This window comes from Lissotriton helveticus, chromosome 1_1 (genome assembly GCF_964261635.1).
Source record: "Lissotriton helveticus chromosome 1_1, aLisHel1.1, whole genome shotgun sequence".
In the NCBI taxonomy this organism is placed as follows: Eukaryota; Metazoa; Chordata; class Amphibia; order Caudata; family Salamandridae; genus Lissotriton; species Lissotriton helveticus.
Window position 1 is genome coordinate 2006238844 of NC_136057.1, and position 13436 is coordinate 2006252279.

Consider the following 13436-nt stretch of genomic DNA (forward strand, 5'->3'; position numbering starts at 1 on the left):
GTGTCCAGGGATGGCCAATGCGACAGTGATTTTTGCTCAAGACTCTGGCAGAGGCGTACCCGCTGATGCTTACTTTATGGACCACAATGCTTTGGGGCAACACGCTGGTAGGACAAGCAGTGTGCGACCAATTGGACTTTCTTTTATATTCAAGCTCCCTTGAGCTGGTGGGGCTGAGGAGCCCGGGTTATGCACCTGCGTGCCACGAGCGGTACCGGACCTGAGAATATTTTTTGGCGGCCTACACAGCACCCCTACATATATGCCTATTCCCTGCTGACGAGAGGTAACAACCTCGAAACACGTGTCCAGGGATGGCCAACGCGACAGTGATTTTTGCTCAAGACTCTGGCAGAGGCGCACCAGCTGATGCTTACTTCATGGACCACAATGCTTTGGGGCAACATGCTGGTAGGACAAGCAGTGTGAGACCAATTGGACTTTCTTTTATATTCAAGCTCCCTTGAGCTGGTGGGGCTGACGAGCCCGGGTTACGCACCTGCATGCTACGAGCGGTACCGGACCTGAGAATATTTTTTGGCAGCCTACGCAGCACCGCTACAAATATGCCTATTCCCTGCTGACGAGAGGAAAGAACCTCGAAACACGTGTCCAGGGATGGCCAACGGGACAGTGATTTTTGCTCAAGACTCTGGCAGAGGCGCACCCGCTGATGCTTACTTCATGGACCACAATGCTTTGGGGCAACACGCTGGTAGGACAAGCAGTGTGCGACCAATTGGACTTCCTTTTATATTCAAGCTCCCTTGAGCTGGTGGGGCTGACGAGCCCGGGTTACGCACCTGCATGCCACGAGGGCTACCGGACCTGAGAATATTTTTGGGTAGCCTACGCAGCACCCCTACATATATGCCTTTTCCCTGCTGACGAGAGGTATCAACCTCGAAACACGTGTCCACCGATGGCCAACGCGACAGTGATTTTTGCTCAAGACTCTGGCAGAGGCGCACCCGCTGATGCTAACTTAATGGACCACAATGCTTTGGGGCAACACGCTGGTAGGACAAGCAGTGTGCGACCAATTGGACTGTCTTTTATATTCAAGCTCCCTTGAGCTGGTGGGGCTGATGAGCCCGGGTTACGCACCTGCGTGCCACGAGCGGTAACGGACCTGAGAATATTTTTTGGCAGCCTACGCAGCACCGCTACATATATGCCTATTCCCTGCTGACGAGAGGTAACAACCTCGAAACACGTGTCCAGGGATGGCCAACGCGACAGTGATTTTTGCTCTAGACTCTGGCATAGGCGCACCCGCTGATGCTTACTTCATGGACCACAATGCTTTGTGGCAACACGCTGGTAGGACAAGCAGTGTGTGACCAATTGGACTATATTTTATATTCAAGCTCCCTTGAGCTGGTGGGGCTGACGAGCCCGGGTTACGCACCTGCGTGCCACGAGCGGTACCGGACCTGATAATATTTTTTGGCAGCCTACGCAGCACCCCTACATATATGCCTATTCCCTGCTGACGAGAGGTAACAACCTCGAAACACGTGTCCAGGGATGGCCAACGCGACAGTGATTTTTGCTCAAGACTCTGGCAGAGGCGCACCCGCTGATGCTTACTTCATGGACCACAATGCTTTGGGGCAACACGCTGGTAGGACAAGCAGTGTGAGACCAATTGGACTTTCTTTTATATTCAAGCTCCCTTGAGCTGGTGGGGCTGACGAGCCCGGGTTACGCACCTGCATGCTACGAGCGGTACCGGACCTGAGAATATTTTTTGGCAGCCTACGCAGCACCGCTACAAATATGCCTATTCCCTGCTGACGAGAGGAAAGAACCTCGAAACACGTGTCCAGAGATGGCCAACGGGACAGTGATTTTTGCTCAAGACTCTGGCAGAGGCGCACCCGCTGATGCTTACTTCATGGACCACAATGCTTTGGGGCAACACGCTGGTAGGACAAGCAGTGTGCGACCAATTGGACTTCCTTTTATATTCAAGCTCCCTTGAGCTGGTGGGGCTGACGAGCCCGGGTTACGCACCTGCATGCCACGAGGGCTACCGGACCTGAGAATATTTTTGGGTAGCCTACGCAGCACCCCTACATATATGCCTTTTCCCTGCTGACGAGAGGTATCAACCTCGAAACACGTGTCCAGCGATGGCCAACGCGACAGTGATTTTTGCTCAAGACTCTGGCAGAGGCGCACCCGCTGATGCTAACTTAATGGACCACAATGCTTTGGGGCAACACGCTGGTAGGACAAGCAGTGTGCGACCAATTGGACTGTCTTTTATATTCAAGCTCCCTTGAGCTGGTGGGGCTGATGAGCCCGGGTTACGCACCTGCGTGCCACGAGCGGTAACGGACCTGAGAATATTTTTTGGCAGCCTACGCAGCACCGCTACATATATGCCTATTTCCTGCTGACGAGAGGTAACAACCTCGAAACACGTGTCCAGGGATGGCCAACGCGACAGTGATTTTTGCTCAAGACTCTGGCATAGGCGCACCCGCTGATGCTTACTTCATGGACCACAATGCTTTGGGGCAACACGCTGGTAGGACAAGCAGTGTGTGACCAATTGGACTATATTTTATATTCAAGCTCCCTTGAGCTGGTGGGGCTGACGAGCCCGGGTTACGCACCTGCGTGCCACGAGCGGTACCGGACCTGATAATATTTTTTGGCAGCCTACGCAGCACCCCTACATATATGCCTATTCCCTGCTGACGAGAGGTAACAACCTCGAAACACGTGTCCAGGGATGGCCAACGCGACAGTGATTTTTGCTCAAGACTCTGACAGAGGCGCAACCGCTGATGCTTACTTCATGGACCACAATGCTTTGGGGCAACACGCTGGTAGGACAAGCAGTGTGCGACCAATTGGACTTTCTTTTATATTCAAGCTCCCTTGAGCTGGTGGGCTGACGAGCCCGGGTTACGCACCTGCGTGCCACGAGCGGTACCGGACCTGAGAATATTTTTTGGCGGCCTACGCAGCACCGCTACATATATGCCTATTCCCTGCTGACGAGAGGTAACAACCTCGAAACACGTGTCCAGGGATGGCCAACGCGACAGTGATTTTTGCTCAAGACTCTGGCAGAGGCGCACCCGCTGATGCTTACTTCATGGACTACAATGCTTTGGGGCAACACGCTGGTAGGACAAGCAGTGTGCGACCAATTGGACTTTCTATTTTGCTATTAGATTATGGCAATTCCTCCTACGTGTTTGTTTACATGGTCTTGGTGTGCTACCTTGTAACCATCAGGTTTTGCTTTTACAGAGTCGAGAGCAGATGCATGTGTGAGCTGGGCCTTGGTGAGGAAGTTAACATGGAGGTTGAGGGTGGTGATGATGTCCCAGATTTTGATGGCGTGGATGCTGAGTGATAGTGTGTGGAGGAGAAGGCATCTGAGTTGCTCAGACACAGTCGTGGTCGGCGTAGTGGTGGTCGTTGTGCATGCAGGTGCTCTGGTGTTGCAGGAGAAGAGAAAGTGCAGGTAGCGGAAACGTCCTACCATTGATCGAGAAGAGGTGTGGCAGCAGTTGTTGTTGTGGAGTCTGAGCTCATAGCTCAGCAGTGATGTATCTGCAGTGGGCGGGAGAGCCAAGGGTAATTTCACTGGGCACTGTACAAGCATGTATGGGTACGGACAGGCTTGCCTTTGCCGGGCTACGGCCTCCATTAAGTATGTTGTTGGAGGAGGGAGGGGTGCTGGGTGATGATGGCCAGGGGTGATGGAGGTGAGAAGTGGGAGCACATTGAGGGAGCAAACTGGGTGGGAGAAGCGGAAAAATAGAGAGGAAAAGATATAACAACCAGAAGAAAAACATGGCAAAAGGAGGAATTAAAGCAGAATCAAACCAGTACAAACGATCAGAGGGACACAATGATGCAAAAGCAGTGAAAGCAGTAGAAGGAGTCAAGAGGCTGAGCCAAAATTCAGACTCAAAGCAGAATCAAAGCAGTGGACAAATGATGAGACTGATAAAAGAAACAGGGCAAAAGCAGTGAAAAAAGCAGTAGTAGATGAAAGGACAGTGTAAAGGCAATGAATAAACGAGACAGGAGGCAGTGGAAAAGAAGCAATAGCAGCAGGAAATGCAGCGAAGGTGGGAGAATGAGGCAGAGGGATGAAGGCTCTCATACATGGGTTGGCGCGGGGCTAGAGTAGACCTGCTACTTGGGGCAGGAAGGGGGCACTGGGTCAAGGATTTACCCAGTTTTGGAAAAAATATAAATATTTTGGAAGGATCTTCATTTTAATAGGATTTGTTTTTCCTGTAATCAAGAATCAATTTTTACCATCTTGCAATGTCTAATTTGGTTAATTCCATAAATGAATACAATTTAGTGAATGTAGTTCTTGTAGATTTTGGTGCATGTTGTTCCCCAAATATCTTATAAAATCATCCTTTCACATCATGTCATAATAGTGAAGTCTTGTCAAGTCGAAACATAAGATTTGCTCCAGTTTATTTTATACCTAAATAAAGCAAGTCATGTTGATTTGAGCACAGACAGAGCTGGAATTGAGTTCTGAGGATCAGATAATATCAGTATCCTGTTTTCTCCATAACAGCAGTTAAATATGTATATATGCAAATGTGATTCCTAGGATCCTGTCGTACTTTTGTAATTGTAATTGCCAGAAGTTCCAGTGCTAGATCAAAGTGCAGTGGGGAGAAGTGACAATGTACCTTTGTTGTTTTATACTGAAATATATTTTCCTACAACATCTATTGATGCAAACTCCATTGAACCTTCTATGCTTCTCTAATGTTTTTTTCCAAAATTCATGTGATGAAGGGTGGCCCACACTTTTCAAAATGTCGCTCTGAGAACTTTAATTCTGGTCAGTGAGAAACATGTAATACATCTGACCATACAACAGCAATGGAGGGGGAAGAAGTGGCAATTTGCATTTTTTTGGAACTAATATGTTGATACCATATATTACACATATTTCAAAGACATCACTGTCCTTTTTTTTAAGGTGTAATAATTTCATTCTGAGTGGACATTTAATATTGCTGTTGCTGCACATTTAACAATGTTGTTTGTGCTTTCTGTGCTACAGCAAGGTCTTCTTGGGAAATGGTCCACTACGATCAACCTTCATTCTTGCACAAATTCCTAATCTTTCATTTGAGTGCTCTTATGCCCTCTAATGAAGTCCTCTCTGTTTTTATTGACACAAAAACGTATTATTGTTACGTCCTCAATTAATCACTTTTGGGGGCATAAAACTTCACTTTGGCCACAGAAGGATTTTTAACAGCTTTATTGAAAGATGCATTGTGTCAGGAGCGGCCCTTGCAGGCAAGGGCAGTGGCGTGGGGTGGGGGGATTCGACAGATGACGCAGAGGGAAAATTAAATAAATAATTAATTTTCCCTCATCGACGTCTGTCGAATTCCCCCCCGCACCCGTTCACACCCCTCTTACCTGGATGAGCAGCACCCATTAACTGTTTCTGGATTGTGAACGGCTCTGGGCCAAGGAAACACTTCACTATATACTACCACAACTCTATGTTTAGTGCATTCGTTCTTTATCCTTTTATCTTCGGAGGCTGATTGTTTTGGATCACACCTACTTGGGGCTTGAATTTAACCATACAAGATTACGGGGGTGGAGAATCTGGTTTAAATGGAGGTCACCAGTGAGATCACTTCTGTTCTAGTTACATTTAACGATCTTAGTACAATTTGTCCATTTGGTACGGGAGCGATGTACTAAGTATTTCTTTTTTTGGGGGGTGGGAAGTATGTCATTTTGTGTTTGCAGTAAATATGTTCTGAATAAGCTGAATGGAAAGCTTGGCTAGGTTTCCTAATGATGCTGTTGGTTGTGTGAGAAATGATTTATACAAGACCAAAAAGGAAGAACAAGCAATTAAATTGAGCAAAGTATACAAGAACAAAGAAACATGATGCCACTATTATTTAGTTGGTTTAGTTTAATGGCTGCATATTGTACGTGGAAATCTATTTCAAGCTATTTTGCAATATGTATAACCTCTGTACTTTGTATCCTGCGAGCATGCTGGACTAGACATCATAACATATTGCCAACACGTAAGGTAAGATAAATTCCTGTTTAGATGTCTTTTTACATCAAGAAGTCTAAATGCGATCTTCAAAGCCTTTTATATGGTTATCATGGAATTATGGCCCTGGGTAGCATATGTAGCCCGAGCATTTTCTGATTGAGAGATGAGAGGTTTTGTGATAACACTAAATGAAAATGGACTGATTTTTCCTGAATGAGACAATTAATTAATAGACCCTTTTCCAAGAATCGGGGCCACTGGAATTATGCAATTGTGTGGCTGTGGCGGTTTTTGCATAATTATGGATTTGCCGCATCTGCCACATAATCCATCATCTGCTGCAGGCAGATTTCACCAAATTATTGTTTTAACTCAAACGATTCAAAAGTTACTAAAACGCATGTTGCTGTGCAATGGATGGACTTTTGCAAAAGGTTGAACGGTCACCTTTATGTTGTTTATTGCTATGTCTGGGTGTTAGACTGGAACTAATGAGGTGCACGCCATGCCACACTGTGTTAACAAGTGTAAAAATGAGAAAATAATGAAGTAATACTATCACAGAATGTGCCGTGTTACAACGCATATTTTGCCCATTTCTTCCTGCATAATTTTAAAAAACCCTGCCACATAATTTGTCCTTCCCCTGCTGCATAATTCCAGTGGCCCTGACATTAATTGACATGTCTGGGTGAAGTTCACTTGGACTTTGAGAACACACAAACCCATGTGAACAGGGACAATGTACAAACACTGAGCTCAAGGTTTACACCACAAAAGTAGGATTCTACTGTGACACTATGAGACTGCTGAAGAGCAGATCTGTGGTTCCAAACATCCGACCAAGAAGCAGATCATTCCAGTTGATGACTGAATCTTTTTTCAGCGCCAGTTTACCCAGGGCCATTGCAGTAAACATTATCGCTGAAAGAGTCATTACCGGTAAAAAAAACATAAGCAATCTATCAGCACTGATTATTTACAGAATGCATAACTACTTGGAATATGTGTATTGTTTTGCAATGCTTAAGTACACCTGTATCTGCTGGCAATAAATGCAATCGGAAAATTACATGTAAATATTCCTGATTGAGTTGCCTTGTTGCACACAATTCTTTCTTTTATCCAGCACAAGTCACTGGATTAAGACAATGATTATGAGAGAAACATTATGGTTCTATTGAGGTGGGCAAATACGTCCAAACTACTCACCTAATTAGTAAGTCTTCACCTGTGTGGCAGGAGGGAAAAACAACGGCATTTGGTAACATCCTTTGGTAGATCCTGGAGAACCATTCCTAACCGTCCTGACTCTAATGACTTTTACATAATACTGGAGGGCATTAGCCAGATGGGTTCTAGATTCACTACAGAATCTAGTATATTAAGAATTTCAGATGCAATTGGAATTCATCAAACAATAAAGTGAAAAGAGGTCTCTAATTTGTGGCACAGATGGGTTAGAATCTGATGAAAATGGTGCAAGCCAGAAGTATACCTGCCTTGTTCTACAAACCTCCTACAAACTCCCAATTAGGTCGACACGAGTGGTACAATATGTTTCCTTTAGTGTTGAGATCTTTAAATGATGATCATCTTTGAAGCCACTGTTTATTTCCATTGAAAATGAAATTATCGTGAAATAGGCAAATCCATGTTTTACTGCTCCTCCATCATGTCTCAAGCAATCAAAATTAGGAATACCCTATAAGTGGGGTAAAACGTTGCTTCAGGTTTCAAACTGAACCCTAATTTAAAATACCTTTAGTGAGTTTTTCTACCAGGTGTAGACCCTTAGTGACACTTATTGAGGTGCAGTTAGCACAAAGGTTTAAGGAACTAGTCTCGGTTTAACAAATGGGTAAAGTACACTCTGTGACAGAAGTAAGATACCGGCATAACAATGAGTGTAACAACTTGTCCCATGATCCAAAATTCTATAATAGAACATGAACGATTTATCCAATCAGTATGTTAAACAATTTGCTGGTATGAGTGGTGATTGGTTCACTAATTGGATCAATTTTTTAGGCAAAACTCTTTTTGTTATACTTCCATTCACTTTCTTGAGTGATATATACGGTGATACAGGTGAAATATTTAAAGAAATCTATGCACAACCAATGATTTCTGGGAAAAAACTGCCTTCAAAACGCATTAGGCGCAAACCAAGCCCTGATATGTTTTTGAACTACAAAGATTAAGGAGAAATGAAAATTTGATTGAGGCAGCAAATTCCCAATTAAGTGTTGGCTCTCTATTTGAAAAATGGGAGAACAAGTGTTCTGATCGGAAGGAGCCGCTGCCTCATGAATGGATTCATCACTTTTATTTCACTTCCTCAAAATAGTATTTTATTCATAAATAAGCAGAATTTTGACTGAGCTTTCAATTGATTTTGCTGTTTTTCAAAACGAAATCTTTGCTGGAGGGAAGTGGCTATATTATTGTCACTTATATTTAATAGATTACTTGTAAATTTACCATTCTGCATTTTATATTCAAATTTATGGTTGGCAAAACAGATTCTGAATTTCTAAGTGGATCATTTATAACAGTCAAATATATAATATAACACATTTCTTTAAACTCTAACCCCATGTCTTAAGTTATATATGTTCTGTACAAAATGACACATGCAGTCCTGTCAAAACATGCAGATCTTAATTAAATAAATAATTGAAGATCTGTTCGTCCACTAGCCTAATCAATGAAATTCCTTTTAAACCGGGAACCCAGTGGGAACACTATTTGTCCATATTTCTGAATTACTCAGAATCCCGAGGGAAATACATAGAAGTCCTATATTATGCTGACACATTTCTTGAGAACAGTCAAAAGCTAAAACAGAATAAAGCACATAATTGCTCTATTACTTATTGGTACTCTTCATTTCTCCTGGTTCCATTGTCCCTGTCCCATTCATGACAAGTGAGATAATCCTATCTCACGTATAGAAAAAAAGAAAAAAGGAATGCTGGACCATACCCCATCCCACCTTCCACCAGGAGTAAATAAATGTACTTACCCAGCATTCCTCCTGAACTTCCAAGTACCCCACAAGAAGGCTGGCCGACAGGGAGGGAGGGAGGGGAGTCATGAATGGGATGCGGACAACAGGACCAGGAGTAATGAAGATTGTGGGTAAGTAATAGGGCATTACCCCCAGGTCCCTCCAGTCCCCGTCCCATTCAGGATAAGTGAGAAAACCCAAGCAGCACACCAGCATTCATCCACAACAAACCACCAGGAGACATAGAAACAGCAACAGTCAGGGATTTATTGGAATACGGAGACATGAAGTCAGGAGCACACAGCCTGCTATACTCCCAACCCAAAATTAGCATCATCACCAAGCAAATTCTGGATTCGATAATGCCTCACAAATATGTTAGAGGATGCCCAAGTAGCCGCTCTACAGATCTCAGACAGGGAAACCCGTTTCACATCAGCCCAGGAGGCCGCCATCTCACAAGTAGAATGACCTTGCACCCCAACAGGAGGAGGCGAACTGGACAGGAAGTAAGCCAACTCAATGACCTGCCACAACCAACGACCAATGGATGAAAAAGAAGCCTTCCTGCCTTGAGAGGCAACCCTAAAGGAAACAAACAGGGAGTCCAACTTCCAGAAATGACAATTCTGATCCAGGTAGATCCTCAAGGCACGACTGACATCCAACAAGGACCAAGAAAGATTACTATCAGACAACACCAACTCCTGAGAATAATAGAACTGGGAAGAAACCTTTGGAACAAAAGATGAATCTAAATGCAGGACCACCCAATTATCAGAACACAACAGGAAAGGCTCCCTTGCCATCAGAGCCCCCAATTCACTAGGGCATCTGGCCGAAATGATAGCCACCAAAAAAAAATACAACTTGAAGGTGACAAACTTAAGATCCACCTCAGCCAAAGGCTGAAATGGAGCAGCCACCAATGCACGAAACACAAGCGGAAGGTCCCACAAAAAGAATAAGGGCTTCACTACAGGACGGGACAATGAAAATCTCTGCAGCAATGGGAAACCAAGTCATCCCCATCCAGCAAATTCCCCCAAGGGGAATGAAATGCCTGAATGGCCGCCCACTGAGCCCACAAAGTGGGCACAGTCAAATGCTTCTCGGCCCTCTCCCAAAGAAATTGCTGTATCGCTGGCAGGGAACACTCGAGAGGAGACAATCCCAGAGCCTGACACCAACGCTGGAAATTCCCCCAATGTCTACCATAGGACTTCAGAGTCGAAGGCCAACGAGACTGTGAACAGCCATGCACCGTCCGACAAGCCCAGCAACCCAGGAGGCATGTTATGAGAAACCAGGAATCAACGATGCGGCCTGAGGGTAAACTGCAAAGTCTCCTTCCAAGCTCAGCATGGAGAGAGACAAGAACAGCAGCCAAGCCCCCACCCCTGGCAGCGGAGACGTCCCATCAGAAGCTCCCCGCTTCTGACTTGTTCCATTCTGACGAAGACATAAAAAAATAACAGGAGGAATGCTGGGTAAGTATGTTAATGTACTCCCAGTGGGAGGGGGGAAGGGGTAGGGTCCAGCATTCCTTATTTCTGTACATGAGATAGCATTATTTCACTTGTCGGGACAGGAGGGACCTGGGGGTAATGAGCTCTTGTTGTTGTAAATAACTGAATTATTGGAGAGAAATTTATTTTCCATTTTTAACCACATGAATTGTCAAAAATAACTGTTTCTCACTAAAAACACTTTTGTGACAACTTAGGGGTCCATTAGGATGGCGGGCGGACATCCCATCGGTAATCGGGACCCCCCGCCATAAGGGCGGGGGTCCCGCAGGGGGTATTAGGATACGTCCGCCACTGTGGCGGGCGCATCCTGTATTTTTAGCATTGTGGCATTGTGGCCGGCGGAGCTCTCAGCACCGCCCGCCACAATGCTAAAAATGCACTTTTACATTTGCATAAACAAAGCGGCAGCCACCGCGCGGTGCCTGCCGCTTTGTTTATGCAAATGCCCGTGTGCACCCCCCACCTCTCCTTCACTCTGGGGGCCCGCAGAGTGAAGACCCCATGCATCTCCCTAAGCCCATTGTAATATGTCGTGGAGTCCTGGGAAGGGGGTCGCAGATTCTGCAGAGTGCAGTTCCTGGCATTGGGCTGATCAAGGGTGTTCACGGTGGAGGCCTAATTCACACCGAGGTGTGAAAAACATCAACGCCTCATTAACAAGTAAAATGTCTTTTAAAGACCTGTCAAGTACTCGGGTGTGGCTGTGTGTGTGTCCCTGAAGCTGTTTCAGCCAGGCTCACATACACGAGCTGGGGGGGGGGCTGAGGGAGCAGGCTGTAGTGTAGCCCTTTGAGTTCAAAATATATATTTGTTGGGTGTCTCTTTAATGATTAAAGAGACACCCAACAAATATATATTTTCTGGACATTGAACAGCTAACGTTTTTGACATAAAGTATATATCTGTGCATCACTGTATTTATTTTATATTGTGGGTGAATATCAGTGTTATTTCTGTAGGTTATGTGCTGCATATTTTCCAGCAACATATGTTATAAAAATGCATAATAATTAGCAAGTAGGAAGGCCTTTCACAGAACATCAATGTCAATGGAGTATTAATAGGGAGCTTTCTTACTTAGCTTTTTCATGCAGTCCCTTAATCTGGTTTCCAAACCGAGCACCCTCTGATGGAGTTCCTCGTAGTCGTAGATCCCAATTTCCTCCTGAATGGCAGTGAGGACTGCAGATAGGTTTCGTATTTCCTCTTTGAACTCGGTTATTATCTTAGCATCCGTTTTGTACTGCTCCAGAACGGGGATCAATGGCAGAAGTTCATCCATCTTGTCCTTGAGGTCCTACAGAGAGCAAAGAAGTTCCACAATACATCACCCAAAGGTCACTAGCTTTTTGACAATAGCATGTCTTTTTATTAATGTTCAACCTGCCATCTAGTAAGGTCTCATTTAAAATGTGTATGTCTTAACAGTAAAGACTGACACCATGCTGAGATATTTAATTAGCTTTTTACTGGTACACACAGTAAGGTAACCTAGTACCAATGTATATAAATGTATCTAAAACGTTAACATCGTTCTTTGCAGAGATGGAAAAACCGCCATATAAAATTCACAGGTAAAAACATTTCTTCTGAGACAATTTACCTTGTATTACCTCCAGTGCAAGCCCTTATTTAGTTGATTAATCTTCTTTTACTATTGCTGTGACATTTCAACACTCACTCGGCTCAGAAGAATGTAAATTAGCCCCCCCAGCAAACTTGCTTGGGACAAGGAAGAGAATAAGACATTCCTGAAAGTTTGTTTTTATTTTAAGTGTCTTGATCCTGACTGCTCTACCAATCAATGAGACCACTAAGCAAACCAGGATCAGGTCTGTTACAGATCTTGGGCCCAGATGCATGAAGCTAAAAACCGCTCGCAAACGGTATTTTTCTATTTGGGATGCATCAATTGCAAATTGAGAATTCGCTAAATTGCGATTACTTGCATTTAAGGAATCTCAAATTGAGATTCCTTAAATGCAATGCATTAAAGTTTAAAAAATAGCGATTTCGCTAATAGGGCTCTCAAATTACCATGAAGTACAACTTTATGGTAATTTGCATGTGTGTGCGCAACATATGTTCACAGATCAATTTGAGGGGTCCAACAGGGTGCCCTTTGGACACCCCTGCACTCTTGAAATCGCAATCTCATTTTGCGATTCGCTAATTGCGATTCGCAAATTGAAAATCCTTCCCATTCATTCCTATGGGCCTCTAGGCCCATAGGAATGAATGGGAATTGCGAATCGCAATTAAGGAATTTAAAAAAATCGCTATTTTTAAAGTGATTTCTTCTTGCATACCATTTTGCTATTCCTTATTAGCGATTCCTTATTTTTCGCTAATAAGGAATTGCAAAATGGATGCTTGATGCATCTGGGGGTAAGTTCTCTATCTCGGGAGCCAACTACCAGCTTTTCTGTATCCTGAGAAAGTTAAATATTCCCCCCTCCCTCTGGTAGTAATGACCACCATGATTCCTCAACTTCTCTTTTAAATATAATTTCTGTTTCATTGACTCTAAATTCACCTGATTGTGTAACCAGGTGCATTGTTATTGAAGTATCCCATGAGTGCAGTAAACATTTAATCTACCCAAAGCACCTCAGTTCATTGTTGTTTACAAAGGGCCACATGCACTTGAATAGCACGCCAACAGCACCCATTCCATTGGTTTTAATTTACAGTTGTTCAGTGTTAAGTGGGAATTTGCATGTTAGCATAAGGCCATAGATCTCTGCATGGAGGCCTCATATTTCTTGTGCACTTGTATCAGGTTCCAGATGCAGGTACACAGTCAAAATGGCCATAAACGATGTGCTGTATACCACACTGAAAG

The 13436-nt window shown here is 44.2% G+C and overlaps 1 protein-coding gene across 2 annotated transcripts in view; it reads right to left on the reverse strand.

Annotated features, from left to right (window-relative positions):
• Nucleotides 1–13436, reverse strand: part of OLFM3 (olfactomedin 3) — a 624029-nt gene that overhangs the window by 105722 nt on the left and 504871 nt on the right. For both annotated transcript variants that reach the window (XM_078659258.1, XM_078659257.1), the window contains exon 4: nucleotides 11669–11888. In XM_078659258.1, coding sequence (XP_078515384.1) covers nucleotides 11669–11888 — 220 coding nt within the window. The remainder of the gene's footprint in view (nucleotides 1–11668; nucleotides 11889–13436) is intronic.